The 27,539-nt window shown below is 44.5% G+C and overlaps 1 protein-coding gene across 1 annotated transcript in view; it reads right to left on the bottom strand.

The window, feature by feature from the left end:
• Positions 1 to 27,539, bottom strand: part of LOC137546840 (guanylyl cyclase-activating protein 1) — a 156,147-nt gene that overhangs the window by 54,111 nt on the left and 74,497 nt on the right. The window contains exon 3 of the mRNA XM_068269752.1: positions 21,274 to 21,364. Coding sequence (XP_068125853.1) covers positions 21,274 to 21,364 — 91 coding nt within the window. The remainder of the gene's footprint in view (positions 1 to 21,273; positions 21,365 to 27,539) is intronic.

Raw genomic sequence — 27,539 nt, 5'->3', positions numbered from 1 at the left:
CAGAAGCTGTTCAGTAACAGCTTTACTATAACAATATTTGACATCTGCTACACAAAAACGCTCCCAAAAACGCTAGGCATGTTTACAAAACATGCCTAGAATCGCTCTGAAATCTGCTTCAAAAACCTCTAGCGTTTTGCAGATCTGCTAGAGGTTTTTGGTGTGCACTGGGCCTATGTCTGCTTCCATGAATCTGGAAGTAGAAACAGTGCAGGTTTATTTTAGGATTTGTATTAGCTGTAACAAAGAAATGTTTGCTGTTGTGTATCTTTTAGAGCAGAGAGGAAGTTCTGAGTTCAGGTCCACTTTAATCGCTAACGTTGGCGGGCGTTTAAACATTTCCCACACTCAGAAGGAGAATTTTAAAATCAATTTTCTCAAAAACTATAAGGTCTTTTTTTTCTTCTTGTAGCTACTGTCCCCCTCCACATACTCTGCAAATTTGGTGTTTCTAGCACGTAAGCGGGCTTTGCTTTTAATCACTAAAGTCGGCGGCCTATCGTGTGCCATTAAAGTCTTTGACGCTACAAAAAATATTTTAAAAGGGGGGTTAAAATTAATTTTTTTTCCTAAAACTATGTTTTCAATGTATCTTGAGTGTAGAGACACCAAATTTGTGTATTTATCTTCAATTTAGTATTTATTTTAATTTATTTCCGATTTGGTATTATTGGATGTCACAGGAAAAATTGTATGTATTTGGGTTTCGGAAGACTAAAAATGTAAAGCAAGTTTTTTTTTAGCATCATACTTCATTTATAGCAGGGCTAAAGGTACAAGACCATTGAATATTCCCAAATTGACCCCATCTTGTCAAATAGGATGGGAGGTCTAGTTTTCTAGGAGTATAATTAGGGATTTGACCCTCTGGTCTTTTCTCAATTTTGAGTGGAAAAATTGGGTAAAATTTTAAAATTCCTTTTTTTTCTTCAAACATGCTAATTTGAAAGCACATAATGCGCACATGCTGTTTGGTGACCACAAAACACATCCTAAAACATACTCCTCAACTTCTCCTGTGCATGGAGATACCAAATGCTAATGCCTCACACTGCTAGAGAACTGGGGGGCCTGGAATCAACTGAATGTATTTTGCATTTTTGAAAACTTAAAGCCAATGGGAATCACCATTTAAAAAAAAAAATGGATGTGTTGTAAATGTTAATGTCAAATACCTTCTGCTATTTTCACTGCTCACCCACCTTTAAATCCGCTAATATTGCCGCTAAGATCGGTGCTTGTGTCCTACAAGATGGCCGCCGACCTTTACTTTGTGTTCCGGGTCACCAGCCTCTTATTTTTCAGCATGTCCCAAGCACTGGTAGAGTAAACTTTTTTTTGCGTTGCGTTGTAACACTGCGTTGTAACTTTAAAGTCACATTACAAAGTAACGTCCCACTGTGAATGCAGCCTCATACTTCATTTATAGTTGTGCAAAGGGACCGAGACCCCTGGTCTTTTTTTGATTTTTATCAAAAGACTAGGGTAAAATTAAAAAAAAAATGGGGGGGGGGGGGGGCAAACATGCTAATTAGCACATAATGCCCACATGCTAATTACAGGCCACAAAATACATCCTAAACATATGCATCTACTTCTCCCGTGCATGGGGCTACCCAAACACTAATGCCTCATATTGTCAGAGAACGGGGGGGCCCTTTTGCATTTTTACAGACTGAAAATTCAAAGCAGAATTTTTAGCACCATACTTTATTTAGAAGGACCAATTCCCTATAATATCTCCCAAAATGACCCCATTTAGAAAACTAGGCCCCCAACATATTCAAAAAAGGATATAATTAGAGATTTGACCCTCTAGGCTGTTCTCAATTTTGATTGGAAAAATGGGGTAAAATGTAAAAATTCATTTTTGGGGGACAAACATGCTAATTTGAAAGCACATAATGTACTCGTGCTGTTTTGAGGCCATAAAATACATGCAAAAACATATTGCTCAACTTCTCCCATAAATGGGGATATCAAATACCAATGCCTCAGTCGCATACTTAGAGAACTGGGGGGCCCACAATCGGCATTTCAAGGGACTGAAAATCCAGCAGAATTTTTACACTATACTTCATTTATAGTGGTGCAGAGGGATGAAGGCGACCCCTGGATATCCCCAGATTGACCCCATCTACACAACTAGACCCCCCCAGGGGTTTAAATGAAAGGATAACTCTGCGAAAATATAAATGTAAAGACAGGGGGAACAGTCATGTGTACTCATGCCCACTGCCCCCCCCCACCCCCCGTTCTCCTCCATCCCCCACCGTTACTGTATACCAACCCCCCGAACTCAGTTCCTGGTCAGTAGGGTCAGTGAGGACTGCACAGGAGCTGCCCGGTGACGCTCGTCCTTGTTCCCGTGGCCGGGAGAACTCTACGCATGTGCGCTACGTCACAACTACGTAATGCACAGAGCACTCATAGCCCCGAGTGCTAAATCAAGGACGCGTCTCGCGGGGCAGTGCCTGAGCAGTCATCTGAGCAGAGAGAAATCTGTTGCCTACCCATACACCACAGGCCAATTCCAGATTAATTTCATGCTGAAATTGATCCAGGAATCGGACTTGTGATGCCACGCTGTGTCTCGCTGTCCCAACGCTGCCCCCCAATGGTCAATGTGCCCTCCTCCTTCCCGATGCCCAGTGCACTCTGCATTACCTCTCTGCGCATGCCGCTTATCTGCCGCTGGGTCTGGGATCCATCCTTCATTCATACACGTGCCCCCCGTGGTTGCTGGAATGCATGTGTGTGACGCCCACATTACTTCAGCAACCACGTGGGCCACATGTATGGACAAAGCGTGTATCCCGGATCAACCGGTGGACGTGGACAGGCAATGTATAGGGCACCGAGGCAGAGACACATTCAGCATTAGGGTGGACAGCCTCGGGGGGGGGTCGTCGCTCGTCCTGATATTGGTCGCAGTTACCACCGCACCCCGATAGACCATGAAGGCCCGACATTTTGCAGCATGTCGACCAATTTATGTGACCAATTTTGGCATGAAATTGGTCACATTGTCGATCGGGCATCGATTGGCGGCACCGACTTTCATCCGATTTGATTATAATAAATACGTGACCTGATGTACGGCCTAATTTATTTTCTTTCAATTTTTTTAAAGCGAAACTGACCTCAGAACTTCCTCTCAGCTCTAAAATATAAGAAATATAAAGAAAAACATTTCTTTGTTACAGCTGATACAAATCCTGCAATAAATTTGCACTGTTTCTACTTCCTGCTTTCAAGGAAGCAGACATATTGTTAACAGCGTGTGCTATCAAATGAGGTTATCTGCCATCTCTGCCATGGCAGTCAGGTGACACAGGGGAGAGATCAAATTACAACTTGTGATTAGACACAAATGAGGGGGGATTAAACAGGCTAAACTCTCAATATATACAGGGTACATTTCTCTGTGTTCCTTCTGTCCTGTACAAGAGTTCTAATCCACTTTATTTTGTTTTTTTTAATTATGCTTTTTTTTAATGAAGTTTTTTGGTTTATTTTATTATGTTTTTTTAAATTAGGAAAATGAGGAAAGAGATGTCACACACGCGCATACCACAACAGGCTGCATCTGAAATGACCAACAGCTCACATGTGCAGCACCTCTAAAGCCCCGTCTACACCATAAGAGATTGCAGCGATCCGGCGGCTCGATTAGCCGCCGGATCGCCTCTTCCGTGTGCCCGCCGCGTCCCCGCTCGCCGCGCGTGCGCCGCATTCGATTCCCCGCTCGTGCCCGCTCGTCCCCGCCGGCGCCGCTTATCTTCCGCTCGATTCCCTGCCATTGTCCCCTCGCGGGGAGCGAGCAGGGAATCGGCGGTGCGGAGATCCGTCCTGTCGGATCTTATCAATCGAGCTGCCTCAGCGGCTCGATTGATAAGGAGCATCACGGCCGCATCTACTCGTGTAGATGCGGATTAATAAGCTATCTGCACAATTCACATTCAATTCAGATGCAAAACATATGCATAACTACCATTACTTACCATGCAAACAGGAAACTCAGGAATACAGGCTGGGAGCAGCTAACCTGGTAGTTACATACTAGCTAAATTAGGAAAATGGGAGGAGGGGGTTGCACATCCCTACAAACATGCTGCAATTGACTGGTTAATTGCTCAGGCATGCACCACCTCTATTAGGCAGAAAATGCATGCCCTGTGTCCAAAACAAATGCTACATTTATTATGCTATGGAGGAACTTTGGCTTCCACTATAGTTTGCATGCAAAGTATAATATACTGGACACTTGCACCACGGTGAGGTAAACCTTCTTTTTTTAAATTTTTGTTTGTTTGTTTTTACACTAACTAGAAACAATCTGTTCTCTCCATAGAGAACAGATCCTTTCCAGCCTGTAGCTCCCCATGATCACTGTGATCATATGACCCATGGGATACGAACGGCAGGGGGGGAGAGGGGGCTGATGGCTTTAATGGGGGACATCTGTGCGCCGTTCATAAACGGCGCTCAGTGGTATACAGGTTAAAAAAAAAAACACTCTAAAAATTGCAAAGGCAAATTCGTGCATGCATTGAATCACATGCAGAAATAGCTATGACAAGTGTGAATGGCCCCTAAAACTTTCAGCCACTGACCCACAAAGAGAATAAACATCAGGTACTGGTGTGATTAAAGTCTGGCTATTTTAGCTGCATACTTGTTTGAGGTTAGAACTACTGCCAGGCAATTGGCATTCATTAAAAGGAAATAAATATGCAGCCTCTCACTACAGAGTCCCTTTAAGGCTCAGTGCACACCAAAACCGCTAGCAGATCCGCAAAACGCTAGAGGTTTTTGAAGCAGATTTTCAGAGCGATTCTAGGCATGTTTAGAGAGGTTTTCTAAACATGCCTAGCGTTTTCTGGAGCGTTTTTGTGTAGCAGATTTCATATATTGTTACAGTAAAGCTGTTACTGAACAGCTACTGTAACAAAAATGCTTGGAAAACTGCTCTGATCTAGCGTTTTTCCGAGCAGTTTGCGCTTTACATTATACTTTACATTGAGGCAGAAATGCTTCTGCAAACCGCAAAAGTGCTGCAGGACCCACGTTTGCGGTTTTCGGTTTGCTAAAAAACCTCAAACCGCTGGTGTGCACCATCTCATTGAAATACAGTAGCCAAGCGTTTTCACAGGCGGAAGCGGTTTGCGAAACGCTTCAAAAACCACTCAGTGTGCACCACTGAGAAGAGCTTCATGAGAAGAGCTTTTCCTTAACTATTCTAAAGAGGGCACTCCTCAAAAAGAAGCACTAAGGCCCGGTGCACACTAAAAACCGCTAGCAGATCCGCAAAATGCTAGCAGATTTTGAAACGCTTTTTTTTTTTATTTTTCTATGGCGTTTTGCTAGCGTTTTGCGGATTGCTGCTGCGGTTTTCAGTATAGTAGATTTCATATATTGTTACAGTAAAGCTGTTACTGAACAGCTTTTGTAACAAAAACGCCTGTAAAACCGCTCTGAAGTGCCCTTTTTCAGAGCGGTTTGCGTTTTTCCAATACTTAACATTGAGGCAGAAACGCACCCGCAATCCAAAAAATGCCTCACCCCGGCATTTTTCGTTTCTGCAAAACGCCTCCTGCTCTGGTGTGAACTGCACAATTCACATTCAATTCAGATGCAAAACATGTGCAGCACCTCTAAAGCCCCGTCTACACCATAAGAGATTGCAGCGATCCGGCATATTCACAGTGGGAAATTGCGTTTAATGAGACGTTAAATTCACAACGTGTCTGCGTTAAGAGGTAACGCACTGTAAGCAATGAGTTACCACAATACAAAATGTTCAACACAATGATAACGCCGCACTGTGAACGGCCCATAGGATTATCATTGCAGTGCGGCATACATTGAGATACATTGACCAAGCGGATCCGCAGCCGCAAGCGGCTGCAGAAACGCTGAAAAAGCCGCTCGGTGTGCACCAGCCCTTAGGCAGGGAACACACATGCAGATTTGTGCGCCTTTTACTGTGTACAGCAAAGCACACACTGCCACACTAGCCAGTACAGTCAGTGGCCTGCTCAAACACTGCACGTCCTTTCGCGTTCCTGTTTTTTCCCACACAATTTTAAATTGTACAGTTTTCAGGTTTTTTTTTTCCATATGACGTATGCATTCGTAATTACAATGTATTCCGGTGCATCCTCACATCCAAATAATTGTGGAATGAAAGCAGAAATTCACATATGAAAAAATGCAATCTCAAACATGAATGCAAAATGACAGAAACCCAGGAATTGTGAGCGAGAACACAGTCAGGGCTCAAGCCCACTAGAGCGATTGTGTGAGCGTTTAGGGAACGATTTAAGACGCTAGCGATTTCCCTAGATGCTCAATTAATTTTATTGGATGGGCCAAATTCCACTGGAGCGATTGCGCAAATGCAGGACATGCAGCATTTTTAGTGTTTAGTGATTAGCGTTAGCGTTTCTACAATGTAAAGTATATAAACGCTGGCATAATCGCTCATCAAAGCCTACACAGAGCGATTTTGATAGTCTTTTTACATTACTGCACACTGTAAAAAAATTTACATTCATTGAAAGGACTAATTAGAATTAATTAGAATTAAAAACGCTAATCGCTACACAATCGCTGCCAAAAAGCTAACACTCTTTAAAAACACTACCAAAATCGTTAGCATTTTCAGTAGAAATATTCTGGTTGCAAAGGCATAAAGTAGGCATGTAAAGTGTTAAATTTTATTTTGGGAAATGCTAAAGAGATCAGGGAAACTGCTAGATATGCTCCAGGACAAGTATAAGAACGGAAGATGTATTAGCAGAATACTGCAATGGCTAAGCCTATCCACTTAGAGCATAAGTAAGTTACAGTACCTTATGTAAGCTAAGTGGCATGCAGAGGTTTAAAGGATAACTATCGATAAAAAAAACTTTTTTCTTAGAAATACTGTATTTTAGGGTAAACATTGTACTAGAACTAGAAGCAATTTATTTCTTCCCTCTCTGCTTACTCCTCACACAACTCAAAAAGGCATTTCCCTTTATCAGTGAGACATAGGGCATATTCACAGTGGGAAATTGCGTTTAATGAGACGTTAAATTCACAACGTGTCTGCGTTAAGAGGTAACGCACTGTAAGCAATGAGTTACCACAATACAAAATGTTCAACACAATGATAACGCCGCACTGTGAACGGCCCATAGGATTATCATTGCAGTGCGGCAAGCTACGTTATAAGACTTTATAACGCAGCTCCGCAACGTGGCACTGTGAATGCGACCTGAACCATTTTCTGGGAGCACAGGTTGTTATTATCAACACCTCATTTTATACCCTAATAATCATCATTTTTCATAAATTTTTTACTGTTATGAAAAAGTGATAAAGATTTGGAGCAAAGTGAAATGAATAGTGCTGAGCTGACTCCAGACAACCTCACGAATCTCCTTTAGGACTCTTTCAGACAAAAAGCTAAATAGCCTGTTAAGACGCATACACACATCTGATTTTATGCCTGAATGTCGTTCAAACTGGACATTTGAACGACTTGTCATTCAAACAAAAAGTTGTTCAGACTCCTTGTACACACAGACGACAAAACGTTTGAAATACTAATTACAGCTAATGTACATGTCGTTTTACTGGTTAATGGACTAGATAAAATGACTGATCAAACGACTTCAAACTAATGTCCAACTAATAGACTTACAAACAACAAGTCGTTTGCACACATGTAAGGACCAAACTGTCGTTTGAATGACAGTTAAGGTGCGTACACACGCACTACTACAGAGAAAGAGGGGTCCGTCAGACCCTCCCGCTGTGCGGTCGTTCTCCCGACAGTAGTGCGTGTGTACATTCTGTCTGCAGACTGATAAGGCTGTTTCTGAACGATCCGCTGAGCTGCAGACAGACTGTACACATGCACTACTGTCGGGAGAACGACCGCCCAGTGGGAGCATCTGACGGACCCGTCATTCTCTGTAGAAGTGCGTGTGTACGCACCTGTAGTCCACGGATCAGCCAAGCGTATCAGTCAAAACTGCTGCTATCAGTTTAACAATTGTTCGTACACACGCCAAACTGGTCGTTTGAACAACAAGTCGTTCAGAAATATCAGACGTGTGTACGTACCTTTAAAAGAACCGTTTAGCCACTGATAGCCAAGGTTATGCGCCCTTTAGATTATTAAACAATTCAACTGAACGCGAGCACTCATACTACATGCTTGTGAGCAGTTGACACATGGTGTGGTTGCCGCCCAGTAAAAACAATGCTTTGTAGTGCTGTGTAGCGTCCAGGGCTGGCTGCCGCCAGCTCGAATGCAGGTGCAGTGGTCGCCACAAGTTCTGGACGTTTGCAGCCAGCTGCAAGCGCCCTGCACAGAAGCAGTAAAGTGCGCTGCTGTCAGCAGGGTCGGACTGGGACCCTGGGGGCCCACCAGAGAAATTTCAAACTGGGGCCCACACATCCCATGATTGGGGTGGGGGGAAAAAAGGGAGCATGACCATGCATCAGAAGGTGGGCGTGGTCATGATGTATCATGGACAGAGCCAAATGTACATGATCTTAGCAGCATTGTAATTCAGAGACACTGCTGCCCAGCAAAACTTTGCATAGGGTTCCCTTCTTTAATATAAAATAATGTCCTAGTTACCATACACATGACTTTGATTAGATTGTGAGCTCCTCTGAGGACAGTCAGTGACATGACTATGTACTCTGTACAGTGCTGCAGAAGATGTCAGTGCTATATAAATACATAATAATAATAATTATAATATGGTGGGACATTAGACTATGACTGTGGTAGGATTATATTGTGAGCTCCTCTGAGGACAGTCAGTGACATGACTATGTACTCTGTAAAGTGCTGCAGCAGATGTCAGTCAGGCACACACTGTGTCCTGGGTTCAAATCCCAGCTATGGTATATAAGCATGCTTTTCAAAAAGTACCAATCCTTAATCATGCTACTTTTTCTATTGCATTGATCATAATGGTAGTATGGTTTATGCTAGGACAGCTTTACCATGTAGTGTGGTTCATGGTCTAGAGGTTAAGACAGATACCTACTAGCTACTCCACACTGCATACTGGGTTCAAATCCCAGCTATGTTATATAAGCATGCTTTTCAAAAAGTACCAATCCTTAATCATGCTACCTTTTCTATTGCATTGATCATAATGGTAGTATGGTTTATGCTAGGACAGCTTTACCATGTAGTGTGGTTCATGGTCTAGAGGTTAAGACAGATACCTACTAGCTACTACACACTGCATACTGGGTTCAAATCCCAGCTATGGTATATAAGCATGCTTTTCAAAAAGTACCAATCCTTAATCATGCTACTTTTTCTATTGCATTGATCATAATGGTAGTATGGTTTATGCTAGGACAGCTTTACCATGTAGTGTGGTTCATGGTCTAGAGGTTAAGACAGATACCTACTAGCTACTACACATTGCATACTGTGTTCAAATCCCAGCTATGGTATATAAGCATGCTTTTCAAAAAGTACCAATCCTTAATCATGCTACTTTTTCTATTGCATTGATCATAATGGTAGTATGGTTTATGCTAGGACAGCTTTACCATGTAATGTGGTTCATGTCTAGAGGTTAAGACAGATACCTACTACACACTGTGTCCTGGGTTCAAATCCCAGCTATGGTATATAAGCATGATTTTCAAAAAGTACAAATCCTTATTCATGCTACTTATTGAATTGATCATAATGGTAGTATGGTTTATGCTAGAACAGCTTTACCATGTAGTGTGGTTCATGGTCTAGAGGTTAAGACAGATACCTACTAGCTACTACACACTGCATACTGGGTTCAAATCCCAGCTGTGGTATATAAGCATGCTTTTCAAAAAGTACCAATCCTTAATCATGCTACTTTTTCTATTGCATTGATCATAATGGTAGTATGGTTTATGCTAGGATAGCTTTACCATGTAGTGTGGTTCATGGTCTAGAGGTTAAGACGGATACCTACTACACACTGTGTCCTGGGTTCAAATCCCAGCTATGGTATATAAGCATGATTTTCAAAAAGTACAAATCCTTAATCATGCTACTTTTTGTATTGAATTGATCATAATGGTGGTATGGTTTATGCTAGAACAGCTTTACCATGTAGTGTGGTTCATGATCTAGAGGTTAAGACAGATACCTACTAGCTACTACACTCTGCATACTGGGTTCAAATCCCAGCTATGGTATATAAGCATGCTTTTCAAAAAGTACCAATCCTTAATCATGCTACTTTTTCTATTGCATTGATCATAATGGTAGTATGGTTTATGCTAGGACAGCTTTACCATGTAGTGTGGTTCATGGTCTAGAGGTTAGGACAGATACCTACTACACACTGTGTCCTGGGTTCAAATCCCAGCTATGGTATATAAGCATGCTTTTCAAAAAGTACAAATCCTTAATCATGCTACTTTTTGTATTGAATTGATCATAATGGTAGTATGGTTTATGCTAGAACAGCTGTACCATGTAGTGTGGTTCATGGTCTAGAGGTTAAGACAGATACCTACTAGCTACTACTCACTGCATACTGGGTTCAAATCCCAGCTATGGTATATAAGCATGCTTTTCAAAAAGTACCAATGCTTAATCATGCTACTTTTTCTATTGCGTTGATCATAATGGTAGTATGGTTTATGCTAGGACAGCTTTACCATGTAGTGTGGTTCATGGTCTAGAGGTTAAGACAGATACCTACTACACACTGTGTCCTGGGTTCAAATCCCAGCTATGGTATATAAGCATGCTTTTCAAAAAGTACAAATCCTTAATCATGCTACTTTTTGTATTGAATTGAGGTTAAGAGAGAGAGAGAGAGAGAGAGAGAGAGAGTTTTGTGCAAAATTCCGTCGGAATTATAAAATTTCCGCGGAATTCCGTTCGAGATATATAGAAATTCCGTTCCGAGTAACAAAATCGGAATTATTAATTCCGACCGGAATCACGGAATTAATAATTCCGCGGAATTTTCCGACCATGCCTAATGTCAGTGCTATATAAATACATAATAATATTATGGCAGGACATACAACTATGATTATGGTAGGATTAGATTGTGAGCTCCTCTGAGGACAGTCAGTAACATGACTATGTACTCTGTAAAGTGCTACCGAAGATGTCAGTGCTATATAAATACATAATAATAATATGGTAGGACATTAGACAGTGACTATAGTAGGATTAGATTGTGAGCTCCTCTGAGGACAGACAGGGACATGACTATGTACTCTGTAATGTGCTGCAGAAGATGTCAGCGCTATATAAATGCATAATAAAAATATGGTGGGACATTAGACTATGACTATGGTAGGATTAGAATGTGAGCTAGTCTGAGGACAGTCAGTGACATGACTATGTACTCTGTAAAGTGCTGCAGAAGATGTCAGTGCTATATAGCCATGCATGTGAAAGAACCCTCAGGTCCGGGTGCACACATAGCAGAAACGCTAGTGTTGCATAAAACGCTGCATTTTTGCCACTAATGGAAGTCTATGGACCACAGGAAAAAATGCATATAAAAACCCATAAGCGTTTTCAAACCTGTATTTTTAAAAATGCTGTTTTTTTCGCATATTATGCAGGAAATCTTCTAAAATGCACATAATAAAAGTCAATGGGAATGCAATGGAAATGCAATGGTATGCGTTTTTCATGCCTTTTCATATGCGTTTTTTTTCCCAAAAATATTTTTTTTGCTGTATTTTTGTTTCCTGTTGTCTTCCAAGTGATTTGCATAAATGTAAATATAAAAACGCATGGAAAACGCATACAAAACACATATGCATTTTGTATATGCAAACCGCAATTGCATTAAAACACACACAACATTAACATACAACACAGCCTTTCACGCTATGTCATATGTGAACCCAGCCTTACTGTGTTATTATTTATTATTATTATTTAGTATTTACATAGCACCGACATATTACACAGCACTGTACAGTGTATATATATATATATATCTTGTCACTAACTGTCCCTCAAAGGAGCTCACAATCTAATCCCTACCATTGCCATATGTCTATATTATGTAGTGTAAGTACTGTAGTCTAGGGCCAATTTTAGAGGGAGCCAATTAACGTATCTGTATGTTTTTGGAATGTAGGAGGAAACCAGAGTGCCCGGAGGAAACCCACACAGACACAGAGAGAACATACAAACTCTTGGCAGATAGTGCCCTGGCTGGGATTCAAACCAGGGACCCAGCGCTGCAAGGCGAGAGAGCTAACCACTACGCCACCATGCGTACAGAAAAGTCTGAAGAGGAGGAAGACAAGCTGATCAGAGGAGATGTAACAGGTAGCTAGAGTGCTGCACTCAGTGCTGTAATATAACTAGCAGACAATGGTCCAGTCCTATCAAAGCTGTCAGATTCTGTATCTGTAAATTTTGGGAGGATTTTACAGCAGAGAGGCAAAGCTATGTGAAGAAATAACTTGCTCTTAGTGTTTGTGGTAATGCTTTGCTTTGTGGTGTACTCTAATGTACAGTATTTTTTTTAAAAAAAGTTTGTTTTTATCAATAGCTGTCCTTCAACTACAAATGTTGATGCTTCTCCCATGCTTTATCTAGCAGTACCCTTCTCACCTCCCCCGGACATGAGTGGCTATGAACATAGTAATTTAAGGTCACATACAGCACACTGTACATAAAGCATATGGAGGCAAAGAAAACTTTGCATGGCAGAATCTCTGCTAAATATGTTATCAGAAAGACCAATACTTAGCCTACAGGGTCTTGTGACCAGTAAGGTCACTTCAGCAGGAAATATACACATTATTATTAATTAATCACTTTGTCTACAGAAATGCTGTGACATTGAATTGTACTTGTAGCGAGAAAAAAAGTGCCCCATTTGATAATTACCTTAGGAAGGGGAGGCTTCCTGATCCTAAAGAAATTTCCCTTGGCCTCCTCTGCAGCCCCCATTCCTGCACTGGGTCTGCTCAAAAAGAGCTTGTCGACAGCTCATGCAGGTGCACTAGTGTGGAAGCAGGAAAAAAGGGTGTCGGCTGAGGGTGGACGAAAAGGGCGCCACCATAGACTCTAATGCAATTATCGTTAACATGGCAAAAAAAAAAGAAGAAAAAGGGTGCCACAATAAATATCGTTAACATTACAACATTAACATTTTTGAAATATGTTATCGTTTTAGAATCTTGCAACGTTATAGTTTTTATCATATTATTTTGTTTGTATGTACAGATTTTACATTATCAACGATATTATCGTTTCTATGTGTAAAAGGGTGTTTCTGTAGAGGGAGTGGTTAGAGTTAGGCACCACCAGGGGGAGTGGTTAGGGTTAGGCACCACCTGGGCGGCGGCTAGTTTTAGGCAACACCAGGGGAGGTGGTTAGGGTTAGGACCACCAGGGGGGTGGCTAGGGTTAGGCACCACCAGGGGTGGTGGTTAGGGTTAGGCTCCACCAGGAGGGTGGTTAGTTTTAGGCACCACCAGGGGAGGGTTCTGTGTAAGAGTACGGTTGGGTTAAGCTGTATTGTTGAATTACGTAACTGTTTTTAACTTTAATATCTTTTTGTTATTATTTCCGTTCGTTTTTACAATGGTATTTATCGTTAACCAAGTTTGACAACAATGTTTATCGTTATCAGATTTCGTTATCCACCGGCGCCATTTCGTTATCCAGTCAGCCCTTTTTTCATGCATGCACTAGTGCCGTCCTGCTTAGCTTCGGTACTACTCACATGTGATCCGTCTGCACCTGTGCAGTAGCACAGACCCAATCAGGCTTGGCTATTTCTGCCAGACAGTGGCTATTTCAGTGGGACAGTGCTAGTGTGCATGCACAGGGAGGCAACTCTTCAGGGGTCCCAGTGCTGGAACGGGCTGATGTAGGAGGGGGGGGGAGCCTCTTTAGGATCCAGAGGCTTCCCCCTCCCGAGGGAAGTATCCACATTTGCTGATAGCAAACCTCACAGGTTTGCTTTAAAAAAAAAAAAACGAGCAGAAAGAGTTATTAAAAACAGGGGATCAGGCGTGTATTGAATGCAGTCCTCATGCCCACCGCTCTCCTCGTTCTCCTCCATCCCCCTACTTTGTCACTTAAATCGCCGCCGCAGCTCAGTCCTAGTCGCCGGGTCAGGCGGTAGTGCCCGTAGCCAGAAGTGCACTGCACGTGTGCACAATGGCATGATGACGTTTTTAAAGAGACTCTGTAACATCAAAAACCTCCCCTGGGGGGTACTCACCTCGGGTGGGGGAAGCCTCCGGATCCTAATGAGGCTCCCCACGCTGTCCTCTGTCCCACGGGGGTCTCGCTGCAGCCCTCCGAACAGCCGGCGGCAGAGCCGACTGTAACTTCAATATTTACCTTTGCTGGCTCCAGCGGGGGCGCTGTGGCTGCTTTCGGCACGGAAATAGACGGAAATACCCGATCTCCGTCGGGTCCGCTCTACTGCGCAGGCACCGGAAACTTGCACCTGCGCAGTAGAGTAGTGGCTGGAAAGTGTAATGGTTAAGGGCTCTGCCTCTGACACAGGAGACCTGGGTTCGAATCTCGGCTCGGCCTGTTCAGTAAGCCAGCACCTATTCAGTAGGGGACCTTGGGCAAGTCTCCCTAACACTGCTACTGCCTATAGAGCGCGTCCTAGTGGCTGCAGCTCTGGCGCTTTGAGTCCGCCAGGAGAAAAGCGTGATATAAATGTTCTGTGTTTGTTTGTTTGTTTGTTTGTTTTGTTAGAGCAGACCCGAAGGCGATAGGGTATTTTCGCCTACTTCGGAGCCGACAGCCGTCAGAGCGCCTGCACAGGAGCCGGGAAGGTAAATATTGACGTCACCGCTGCACGAAGGGCTGTAGCGAGACCCCTGAGGGATGGAGGACGGTGTGGGAAGCCTCATTAGGATCCGGAGGCTTCCCCCACCCGAGGTGAGTACCCCCCAGGGGACGTTTTGTCGTTACAGTTCCTCTTTAATGACTCTTCCAGCTCTGGTATCATAAAGCGCAGCTGTCATCTAATTTTGTGTATCCACTATTTTTGTCAATCTCCAAATTGCACAAATCTTGTATCAACCTTGCAAATTCTACTTAATATATATATATATATATATACACACAAGTCCCTGGAAGCCGCAAGGTGAACTACAGTCCTGGCCAAAAGTTTTGAGACTGTCAAAAATCTTAGTTTTCACAAAGTTTGCTGCTAAACTGCCTTTAGATCTTTGTTTCAGTTGTTTGTGTGATGTACTGAAATATATAATTATAAGCACTTCATACATTTCAAAGGCTTTTATTGACAATGACATGAGATTTATGCAGAGAGTAGAGATGGCCCGAACGGTTCGCCGGCAAACGGTTCCAGGCGAACTTCTGGTGGTTTGCGTTCGCCATGTAACGCGAACTTTTCCGGAAGTTCGGTTCGCCCCCCATAGTGCACCATTAAGGTCAACTTTGACCCTCTACATCACAGTCAGCAGGCACATTGTAGCCAATTAGGCTACACTCTCTCCTGGAGCCACCCCCCCCCCCCCTTATAAAAGGCAGGCAGCGCTGGTCATTACACTCACTCGTGTGCCTGCATTAATTAGTGAAGGGACAGCTGCTGGCAGACTCTCATAGGGAAAGATTAGTTAGGCTCTAGTAGGCGTGTTAGCTTGCTCCTGGCTGATTGTTATTGCTAAAATAGCACCCCTCAACAGCTCGTTTGAGAGCTAATGTTCTCCTGATGTTTTTTTTTTAATTTGTGCTGCCCACTGACACTGCATTATACAGCCCTATCTGTTGCAGCTGGACCTTGGTAATTGCTATTACTGTGCCAGCCAGGCCCTGCCTACCTATCTATACTGGGACACCTACCTATGCCTACCTAACTACTGGGGCACCTACTTACCTATACGGGACACCTACCTATGCCTACCTACCTATACTAGGGCACCTACCTATGCCTACCTACCTATACTGGGTCTCCTACCTATGCCTACCTATCTACTGGGGCACCTACTCACCTATACGGGGACACCTACCGATGCCTACCTACCTACCTATACTAGGGTACCTACCTACCTATACTAGGGCACCTACCTATGCCTACCTACCTATACTGGGACTCCTACCAATGCCTAGCTAACTACTGGGGTACCTACCTATGCCTATCTACCTATACTGGGACACCTACCTATGCTTACCTACCTATACTGGGACTCCTACCTATGCCTAGCTAACTACTGGGGCACCTACCTATGCCTATCTACCTATACTGGGACACCTACCCAGAGCCGGGACAAGGTCCTTCAGCACCCAAGGCTGAGACAGCAAAGTGCGCCCCTCCATCCCTCCCACCCCAGCTGTCACACACTGATTGCTATTAGACTAAGGGTGCCCCAGGGCCCCCAACATCCCCAACACCTTAATCTCTAGTTATCTGGCTTGCAGTCACTGCTATGTATGCCCTCTTCTTATTTCTTTCTGCTTCAATCACAATTAGGAATGACAGCTGAATGAATTGTGCGCCCCCTCCTACACTGCGCCCTGAGGCTGGAGCCTCTTCAGCCTCTGCCTCGGCCCGGCCCTGCACCTACCAGGGGCAAACGGATTTTTAAGGGGGGGATTCCTGAAAGGTCCAGAAGCACTTATGTCCCCGAGTGCTTCCGAATACAGGTGGCTCCATACTGCCCATGCACAAAAGTGCGCTGGCGTATTACGGAGCTGCCTATCTTTGGAAGTACTCAAGGACATGAGTGTTTCTGAGGGCTTCTGTTAGCAGCAAATTTGAACAGGGGACAGCGCTGGAACAACTCCCCAAAAGAGGAAAGGGAGATATACTTAGTTTGGACAATTCAGTGGAATATTCCACATAGTGTCACATAGCGCAAGGGATACCCATATGATGCAGGGATATATGCATCTGCGGAAGATGGCGGCGCTATATAAATACTAAATAATAATAATAATTTGCCTCACCAGGATTGCACTTTTATTTAACTTTCCTGTATGAAAAGAAGACACAGCCAGCCAGCACTAGGGGAAGAGGGACACAAAGGTGAATGAAGGAGGGCTGGTGCACACCAAGAGGGCTTCTGAGCGTTTTTCTAATCAACAGTGATTTGAAAAGTGCTTGGCTAATGTTACCCTATGAGGGTGTTCCCACAGCAGCGTTGTGATTTTTTCAAAATCACAAGTATACTGCATGTAGCATTTTTTTGAGCGATTCATTCATGCTCTGAAAATCGTTTCACAAAATCGCACTCACTAATTGTTAATAATTGCTATTGTGATTTTGGCGTGCACTAGCCCAGAGAGAGGAGGAGTGGAGAGAAATTGAGAATAGCCTGAGATGGAGTAGAGAGCTTATCTGTATTGCAGTCCCACATCACACATAGGGCTTGATTCACAAAGCGGTGCAAACTGTTTAGCACGGCTGTGCTAAACAGTTAGCACATGAAGTGCCGTTCGCGCGATTGCGGCAAATTGCGCTCGCAAAAGTCCGCGAATGGCACTTCACGTGCTAACTGTTTAGCACACCCGTGCTAAACAGTTTGCACCGCTTTGTGAATCAAGCCCATAGGCTACTTGCCTGTAATAGGACTCATGTCCCTGCTGGTCTCTCACACAAGTCAGAAAGCAGTCTAGGGACTGTCAAAAAGTTTTCACCTTGTTTAACACCTTATCAGCACATGCAGTCATAACATAAGGAGAGACCAGACAGATTTTTGCCCACGGACCCTCCAGGCAAGCTCTGCATCATGCTATGTATATTTACCAGCTTGCCCGCCCTTTAATTGCACTTTTATCAGCTAGCCTAGTATTTTACATTGCCTTACAACAACAAACCTGAATACACCAGACACCGGAACAGCCCTAAATCACTGAATGAAAGGGGGCCTGGGGGGAGATTGCCCCTCTTCCAGCCAGCACTAGGGGAAGGGGGGAAACAGTGGTGAATGCGGAGAGAGGAGGAGTGGAGAGACTGAGATAGAGCAGATAGCGTATCTGTATTGCAGTCCCACATCAGACAGGCTACTTGCATGTAATGTGTCTCCTGTCCCTGCCAGCCAAATCCAAAAATTTTATTGGCAGGACCAAATACATTTAGCATTGCCAAAACAAAAACAAAACATTAACAACATGGTGGGGAGGATTGTGGGAATAGGGGAATGCTATAGGTATACCGTCCATAGGGGTGTGGAGGATGTAAGGGATGGTCAGCCTCTCACACAAGCTGCAGGCAGCCCTCCTGGAGTTTAGGGACTGTCAAAAACTTTTCAACCTATGAAATACCTTATGTTGCTGTCTACATGCAGTCTTTACAATAGGGAAAGAGCTGAGTTTTTCCCACAGACCCTGCAGTAGGCAAGCCTTTGTATATTTACCAGCTTGCCCGCTTCAGCGATTTCAGGCAATTTTTTTAAAGGTACAGGAGTCTCAGGGGGGGGGGGGGTCCATACATCCGTAACCCCCGTCTGAATACGCCAGTGCCTACCTATGCCTACCTACCTATACTGGGACTCCTACCTATGCCTAGCTAACTACTGGGCAACCTACCTATGCCTATCTACCTATACTGGGACACCTACCTATACTGGGACACCTACCTATGCCTATCTACCTATACTGGGACACCTACTTATGCCTGCCTACCTATACTGGGACTTCTACCTATGCCTACCTACCTATACTGTGACTCCTACCTATGCCTAGCTAACTACTGGGGCACCTACCTATGCCTATCTACCTATACTGGGACACCTACCTATGCCTATCTACCTATACTGGGACACCTACCTATGCCTACCTACCTATACTGGGACTCCTACCTATGCCTACCTACCTATACTGGGACTCCTACCTATGCCTAGCTAACTACTGGGGCACCTACCTATGCCTATCTACCTATACTGGGACACATACCTATGCCTATCTACCTATACTGGGACACCTACCTATGCCTACCTACCTATACTGGGGCACCTACCTTTGCCTACCTACATACAAGAAGATAATAAGGTCATTGCTTCATTGTGGACAGACCAAATTTGATCAGCTGGACAGTCACTGTTGTTCTATCATTGTGCTTCCACAGCCCGGCGACCATATGGGCTTGAACACCGCCACGGCCTGCACTCTGGCCATGGTGCGCACCGGTCCAGCACGGCCGTCACTACACAAACAGCTGTTTGCGGTGCGTTACACAGTGAGTTTGGTGTGTCAGTGTGAAGCAGTACTCTAATTACACTCCCTGATTGATGTATGCACATGCTAGATGTTTGAAAGCACTTTAGGCCTGCAATTTAGCATTCAATGTGATTTTTGCCCTTAAAACTCTGCTTTGCATCAAATCCAGGGATGGTCGTAGTCAGCCAACTTCGCTACGCTGGAACTACGCGTAGTTTTACGCAATTACGCTTCGCCAAACTACGGATTCGAAATCAAATATTCACTTCGTATGCATTTCGTAGACTACGCGTTAAAATACGCAATTACGCGTAGTGCGAAGCGTAGTGCATGCGGATGCTTATGCCCATATGCAGAACATTTTACGCATTCATTTCTTTTTTTTTGAAAGCCTATACTGGGACCTCTTCTATGCGTATATTCCCCTTTCCAATGCATAAATTTGTAACCATACAATCGCACGCGTAAAATTAGACGCAAAAAATGCATTCGTAGTTCATTACACAATACACATGTTAACTACGCATAGTGGGCGTAAGCTACGCGTAGCGGTACTTCGCTACGCGTAAATTCGTAAGCGTAGTTTTAAAACTTCACCTATGAACTACGATGCGTAGATGCGACCTACGATGCGTAAATTCGCACTGGCGTACTTTCTGCTCATCCCTGGTCAAATCCAGATTTTTCCCCGGGACTTTTGGCGTCTATCCCACTCATCCATGCCCCCCTCCAGGTGTTAGACCCCTCGAAACATCTTTTCCATCACTTTTGTGGCCAGCATAAATGTTTCCAGTTTTCAAAGTTCGCATCCCCACTGAAGTCTATTGCAGTTTGCAAAAGTTCGCGCAAACCGAACCTTTTGCGGAAGTTCGCAAACCGAAAATTTGAGGTTCGGGCCATCTCTAGCAAAGAGTCGGTATTTGCAGTGTTGGCCCTTCTTTTTCAGGACCTCTGCAATTCGACTGGGCATGCTCTTAATCAACTTTTGGGCCAATTCCTGACTGATAGCAACCCATTCTGTCATAATCAATTCTTTGAGTTTCTCAGAATTAGTTGGTTTTTGTTTGTCCACCCGCCTCCTGAGGAATGACCACAACTTCTCAATGGGATTAAGATCTGGGAAGTTTCCAGGCCATGGATCCAAAATTTCAACGTTTTGGTCCCCGAGCCACTTAGTTATCACTTTTGCCTTATGCCACGTATGCTCGTGCTGGAAAAAGTTGCTGTTGGAGGGTGTTTTGGTACCATTCTTTATTCATGGCTGTGTTTTTTGGAAAAATTGTGAGTGAGCCCACTCCCTGGGATGAGAAGCAACCCCACACATGAATGATCTCAGGGTGCTTTGCTGTTGGCATGACACAGGACTGATGGTAGCGCTCACCTTTTCTTCTCCTGACAAGCCTTTTTCCAGATGCCTCAAACAATCGGAAAGGGGATTCATCAAAGAATATGACTTTGCCCCAGTCCTCAGCAGTCCATTCACCATACTTTCTGCAGAAGATCAATCTGTCCCTGATGTTTTTTTTGGGAGAGAAGCTGCCCTTCTTGACACCAGGCCATCTTCCAAAAGTCTTTGCCTCATTGTGCGTGCAGATGTGCTCACACCTGCCACCATTCATTTGTGGGGTTGCTTCTCATCCAAGGGAGTGGGCTCACTCACAATTTTTGCCAAAAAACACAGCCATGAATAAAGAATGGTACCAAAACACCCTCCAACATCAACTTCTTCCAACAATCCAGCAACAGTTTGGTGAAGAACAATGCATTTTCCAGCACAATGGAGCACCATGTCATAAGGCAAAAGTGATAACTAAGTGGTTTGGGGACAAAAACATTGAAATTTTGGGCCCATGGCCTAGAAACTCCCCAGATCTTAATCCCATGGACAAACAAAAACCAACTATGAGAAACTCAAAGAAGTAATTATGAAATAATAGATTACTATTAGTCAGGATTTGGCCCAGAACTTTGTGAAAACTAATATTTTTGACAGTCTCAAAACTTTTGGCCAGGACTGTAGAGACAAAAAAGGGACAGACTAGATCCCCACCTGTTCTTAGGCACTGCAGCTACTATGGGTACATAGACATTGATAGGGCTTGAAGAGTACTCACCATCACCATTGATGTCTATTTTATCAAAAACCATATCAGTGAATTCCTCTGCAGTCATTTCTTCATTGCGACGGTTGATTGCCCGAATAGCCTGAAAAGAATAGCAGGTTTTTTTTAGTAAATTAAATATGAAAAATATACCACTGCACTTTGGTTTCACTAAACTGGATGATATGCAAGAGGTACATGCCAAAAAATAAGTACTAATTATTTAATGGTAAATTCTGTGCATTTTAGTGTTTTCAGCAGTAGATGTCAGTGTATTTCCTGTAGTTGTGCATGGAATGACTAGGAAGTGTATGCGCTCAGTAATTCCTGCATTTATAAATAGAACTTCTGAGCACCAATCACAGAGCTACTTTGTGGTGCCTGGATGAGACAAAATGTTTAAATCAGTTCTGAATGTGTCAATCTTTAGATTACTGAAAACAACAATCACTCACAAAAAGCCTAATTTATGTTGAAAAAAACCAAGATATACAGTAGATCATTTAGGTGTGATAAGTAGATCATTTAGGTGTGATAAGATTTATTGGCAGGATCACTGAAATGTGAAAATTGCTTGCGTCCTTAATGTGAACCGAGCATCATTTTTAACACCCAGGGCAGCTCTATAGCAAATTAAAAATGCATTCTAAAAATGTGGTTTATTATTAAAAAAATCTTTCAATTTACCTCATTTTTTTACATCTAAGGGTTAAAATAGCCACTTTGTCCGTCCGTAAAGGACCTGTGGTCACTGAACAGGAGATTGTGGAACACAGATAAGAAATCACCTCATTAGACTTAACTGACCACAAACAAACCCCCATTGTACTTCAAACAGAAAACATCAGTTACAGTTGATTTCACACCTACCCTGGAAAATGCTAGTAGTAAAACAGCAGGGGTTGAGCTTCTGAACAATGGCAGCCCTTGCAGCTATTTGAAGCCAGGAGCTGCTTAGTTCACGTTAAAGAGGAACTGAAACCAAGGTTTGAACTTCATCCCAATCAGTAGCTGATACCCCCTTTCCCTCAAGAAATATTTAGCTTTTCTCAAATAGATCATCAGGGGGCTCTGTATGGCTGATATTGTGGTGAAACCCCTCCTACAGTGTGATGTCAGCACCTAGGTACTGACATCACACTATGGGAGCCTTGTTGCATTGTGGGAAATAACAGCTGTTTCCAACTGCCAAAAAAGCAGCATCTCTTTCCACAGACATCACCTGCCAGCAGTAAAGATGTCACCACGTGATAAACTTCAGAATGTAAATCAGGGAGAGAAAAGATTGTACAATCGGCAAACACTGACTAAATCATTTATAAATAATTATTGTAAAAATTAAGTACTTTTTTTCATTATGTTATTTTCACTGCAGTTCCTCTTTAAGGTGAAAACCAGAGCTACTATGGGTGGGCAAGGGGGGACATATGTCCCCGGGCGCAGCACTGTGAGGATGCTCAGCACAGTCGCCATTCCCCCACATGTGTGAGAGGCGGCTCACTGGCTGCCTAAAGTGCTCCCGCTTCTCTCCCTCCCTCTGCAGAGAAGCGCAGAAGCATTAACAGCAGCAGAAAAAGCGGGGCACATCTGGCTATCTAAAGGGGGGGGGGGACATCTGATTATCTAAAGGGAGGCACATCTGGCTATCTAAAGGGGGCTTTCTGAATGGGGAAAGAAGGGGGAACATTTGGATATCTATGGGGGGAAGGGGGCACATCTGGCTATCTAAACAGCATTTGTACATTTGACTCCACCTATGACCTTGACCACATTCTGATTCGTGTCCCACCCATTTTGTCCAGATTGGGGCACAAAAACAGTCTTTTTCCTGGGCGCTGAAAACCCTAGCTACGCCAACCTGTGGGCTGAAGTAGTTAAACTACTACACTAGTTTAAAGGAAACCAGACACCAGACACCATCTAAAATAAAAGTTTGAGGGCGCGATTCCACTAAAGCGGCGCACGTCTGCGAGACGTGAGCCGGCTCTTCCGGGTCTGCAGGGAAAGCAGACGAATCCCATCAGCCGTACCATGCACGGCTAAGGGATCCGCAGCCTCCCACGCCGATTTGGATAGAAAAGCCAGCCGAATCGCTAGCGGTAGCGATTCGGACGGCGTTACCATTGCACCCTATGGCAGAGTTTCCCCGCACTATTCGCCTGCGGGGAAACTCTGCACATTCACGGCGGTTTCCGCTCAAGTGGAAACACGTCCTTATACATACCTGGGGCTTCCTCGAGCCCCATGTGCACAGATCGCTCCCACGCCGTCCTCCTCTGCCTTCTGTATCGCTGGTACAGGTCCCGTAACTTCGGCCAGTCTGAGCAAGAGAAGTGCGTTCTCCAAATATATCTCTCTGGCAGCCGCCCAAGTGTCAGGTGGCCTGCTGCTCTCCCCAACACTCGGTAAGCTTCCCTGCCCTGTTTCACCAATCACCACAGTCCGCTCCTCCTGCTGCACTTGGGGGTACTTCTGTCCCGCTTTCTCTTCTCCGCTTCAGCCAGTTTACAGCTTGCTGTAAGCAGCCACACAGCGCTAGTTAGCGCTTCACTTATTTTTCCTATTGGGTATTTCACAGTGCTTGTACATTACACTTTATATATCAAGTGATCATCTTCTCGCGCCACTCAGCTGCTTCACACTGATTCTTTTTTTTTACTGCTTCACTATTTTCTTTACTTGCTTAGTGGGTTATTTAACCCCTTATTATCTTTATTCATTATGTCATCATGCAACTTGTACTGTACTTCAGGAGACTGACTTGATATTGTTTACATATGGTCATTTTTTTAATTCTGGACAATCCACATTGCTTCATTGAAATCCTGTTGGTTTCTGGTGTGTCCTGGATGTTTATTGATTTAGCTATACCTTGTGGTGGGGTGTTCTTATTCATCATAGTATATTTTTATTTGTACCCCGCAACGAGACCACCTGTTATTTGGTTTTTAAATGTTTTTTGATGTTTTTGTATTGAATGAAGATGTATTGTTTTTGCATACTTGCGAGTGGTGCGGTTTTGTCAGGATCTTCTTTTTTTCTTTCCAATTGTGGTACCCCTTTTTCAATGCCTTCGTCACAATCTAGACAATTATTATATTATTATGTCATATTTACATTATTTTTATTTTCGAACTGGTGCTTGGTGCTGCTCACCCATCTTTTTGTAGTGCTACCCAGCAAAGTGGGACACATTGAGATTGTTGATCATTCCATACAGGCACATCAGCCAGCAAAAACAGCGAGAGCATTCCACCAGCAGCCTTACCTATTTTTTGTATATCTCTCTGAGTGTGTGCTAATCTTTGTCTTCCAGTTTTATGCACCTTATGGTACTTGGAGCAGCACCTCACCATGCTGCATTGACTGTTCGCTCTGATTGCTGAAGAGAGCACCTTTGGTGCTAACATACAGAACACCTCAACAGTCTATATTCTTGACAGAGGTAGCCATGAATGGACGCATTTACATAGTTTGCATGTGTGCTGAGCAGTCATGCTCGAATGTGCCCAAATTTGATTCGAATACATTCGAATTCGGGTCCGGGTCAAATCGGATTCGGCCGTGATCACGACCATAGAATTCGATTCAAATTTGAGTCGTGATCGGTAATTCAGGTAATAGTCATGATCACGAATCCGGATGGCCTTAAAGCAATTTTTTTATAAAGGGAAATATATCACCCTCTATGCTGCTATAGCGTATAACATATAACATATACGCTATAGCAGCATAGAGGGTGATATAGCGGCTGGGAACGCGGAGAATCACTCGCGTTCCCAGCCTGTCGGCGGCTGTCGCCGAACCCGGAAGTAGCCGCCGGCGGGGACGGGAGGATCGGAGCGAGGCTGCGAGGGCACCATACAGCTTCAGGGGGCTGAGGGATGCCCCAGATGAGTAAAAATCTTTTTTATTTCGACTTAAGTTTTCCTTTAATATTTTTTCCCTTACAGAACTCAACTCAAAAAAATGTTCTTCAACAGCATAGCTAAATTTATAGCGTAATAGCTAGTGGCGCATGGCAGCAGCGCATAATTCTGTGGACCCTGGCGTCGGGAACACAGACAGCAGGAGGTTAAATGCAGCAGAAGGAGGAGGAGTGACAGCAGGCAATGTAACGGGCCATGGCACCCAGCGTTGGTACCACTGCTGTAATAAAAAACACCATACAGCAGGAGGTTCCGGACAGCAGTCGTGAAGCCCACATTGGCCTCAATTCACTAAGCTTTATCAAGCACTTTATCGAACATTTGATAATTTACCTCATGGGTAAAATCTAATTTTGAATTCACTAAAGGGGTTATATATTTATCGAGTGTTTTATCGATAAAATACTCAATAAATATATAACACCTTAGTGAATTCAAAATTAGATTTGACCCATAAGGTAAATTATCAAACGTTCGATAAAGCGTTCGATAAAGCTTAGTGAATTGAGGCCATTGTGTCCAATTGTAACATCCCCTATGATGGCGGGTGCGGGTACGCAGGATACCTCTGTAGCCGCCTTTGTTCTCGGTACTGAGGCCTCATCCGTTCCGCTGGCATCTAGCACGCCAGGGACGGGACTGTCAGTTGCTCATAGGGTCGCTGTCTCACGCGGGCGCGCGCGGAGACAGGACCTTTATGCTGGAAGAAGGAGCGTCAGCTGACCCGCCGGTCGGCTGACGTCAGGAGAGACTCACGGCGCCGGAATTGGCTGATAGGCAGGGGCGTGGCTGTGGGCTCTCCTCACTGCTTCATAAGCGTTCTCCGCTCACTTGCAAACTGTCTGCTGCGAATACGTCAGTGTTAGCGCTCAGACCTTAGACTAGTCCTGGTGTGTTTTGATCTGGGAGGAAACCAGGGATCTCACACAAGACAAGGATTATTGCCTTATTGTATTATTGATATTCTGTGTACGACTCTGGCTTATCTCTGACTCTGATTCTGCTCTACATTTCTGTACTTCTGCCCATCTGATCTAAGTTGCCAAACCTCTGCCTGAATCATTACTATTCTCTTGCCTTCTGATTTTGTACTGTACCAGCCTGTCTGTTGCTGAACCTTACCTTTCTGACCCTTCTACTCTCCACTGAGCCCTTGTCACTAGAGAGGTGCTCTGATAGTACCCACCAGCCCCTCTGGTGAGGTCTAGCTACTATTTAGTTACTGTTGCTGATAGCGCTCACCAGCCCCTCTGGTGTGGGCTCCTAGCTACCCAGCTTCTATCTTGGCTAGTACCCTCCAGCTCCTCTGGTGGGGCCTAGCACAGATTGGTTGCAGACAGTACCCACCAGCTCCACTGGTGAGGTTTAGTCAAACTATCTGCCATTTCCTCTGGTAGTTCTCTCCAGCCACTCTGGTGAGATCTACCCTCTACTGTTGCACCAAACTCTATTGTCACTACATCTCTGCTTCCTATTGTGAGGAAACGCGGAAAAGCCGCCGTCTCTCGAGGTGAGGCGGCTGTTTCCGCGTCCAGCATGGCGTCACAACGCGGAAAAAACGCCGCATGCCGCATGGGCAGTGCGGCGGAATCCGCATTGGTAACGGCGGAATCCGCATCAGAGGCGGCCCCCGCACTAGATACATTGCATGACAGTACTGGTGTGGCTGGGACTGATAGTCCACCAGGATTCAGACTTACACGCGCGCGAGCACAGAGGCAGAGTTTAAATAGCAGTTAGAAGGGTGTCGGCTGACCAGCTGGGTCAGCTGACAAATTCCACTGCTCTCATTGGACCAGCAATTAGGGAGGTCCTGGAAAGGTCCTAGAGTATATATACTGCTGGTTGTTCACTTGCTCTTTGTCTGGCGTGCGATCACATATGTGGGAGCACTCAGACCTGTAGTCAGATCCTTAACCTGCTGGGCGGTCTGGACGAGCTCAGCTCGTCCAGTACCGCCGGAGCCTGCCGCTCAGGCCCTGCTGGGCCGATTTGGCTCAAATAAAAAGCAGCACACGCAGCCGGCACTTTGCCAGCCGCGTGTGCTGCCTGATCGCCGCCGCTCTGCGGCGATCCGCCGCGAGCAGCGGCGAAAGAGGGCCCCCCTAGCCGCCTGAGCCCAGCGTAGCCGGAACAAAAAGTTCCGGCCAGCGCTAAGGGCTGGATCGGAGGCGGCTGACGTCAGGACGTCGGCTGACGTCGATGACGTCACTCCGCTCGTCGCTATGGCGACGATGTAAGCAAAACAAGGAAGGCCGCTCATTGCGGCCTTCCTTGTTTATTCTGGGCGCCGGAGGCGATCGGAAGATCGCCTCCGGAGCGCCCTCTAGTGGGCTTTCATGCAGCCAA

This window comes from Hyperolius riggenbachi, chromosome 2 (genome assembly GCF_040937935.1).
Source record: "Hyperolius riggenbachi isolate aHypRig1 chromosome 2, aHypRig1.pri, whole genome shotgun sequence".
In the NCBI taxonomy this organism is placed as follows: domain Eukaryota; kingdom Metazoa; phylum Chordata; class Amphibia; order Anura; family Hyperoliidae; genus Hyperolius; species Hyperolius riggenbachi.
The sequence above is the reverse complement of the archived record's forward strand: the minus strand, read 5'-3'. Positions and strand labels throughout refer to the sequence as shown.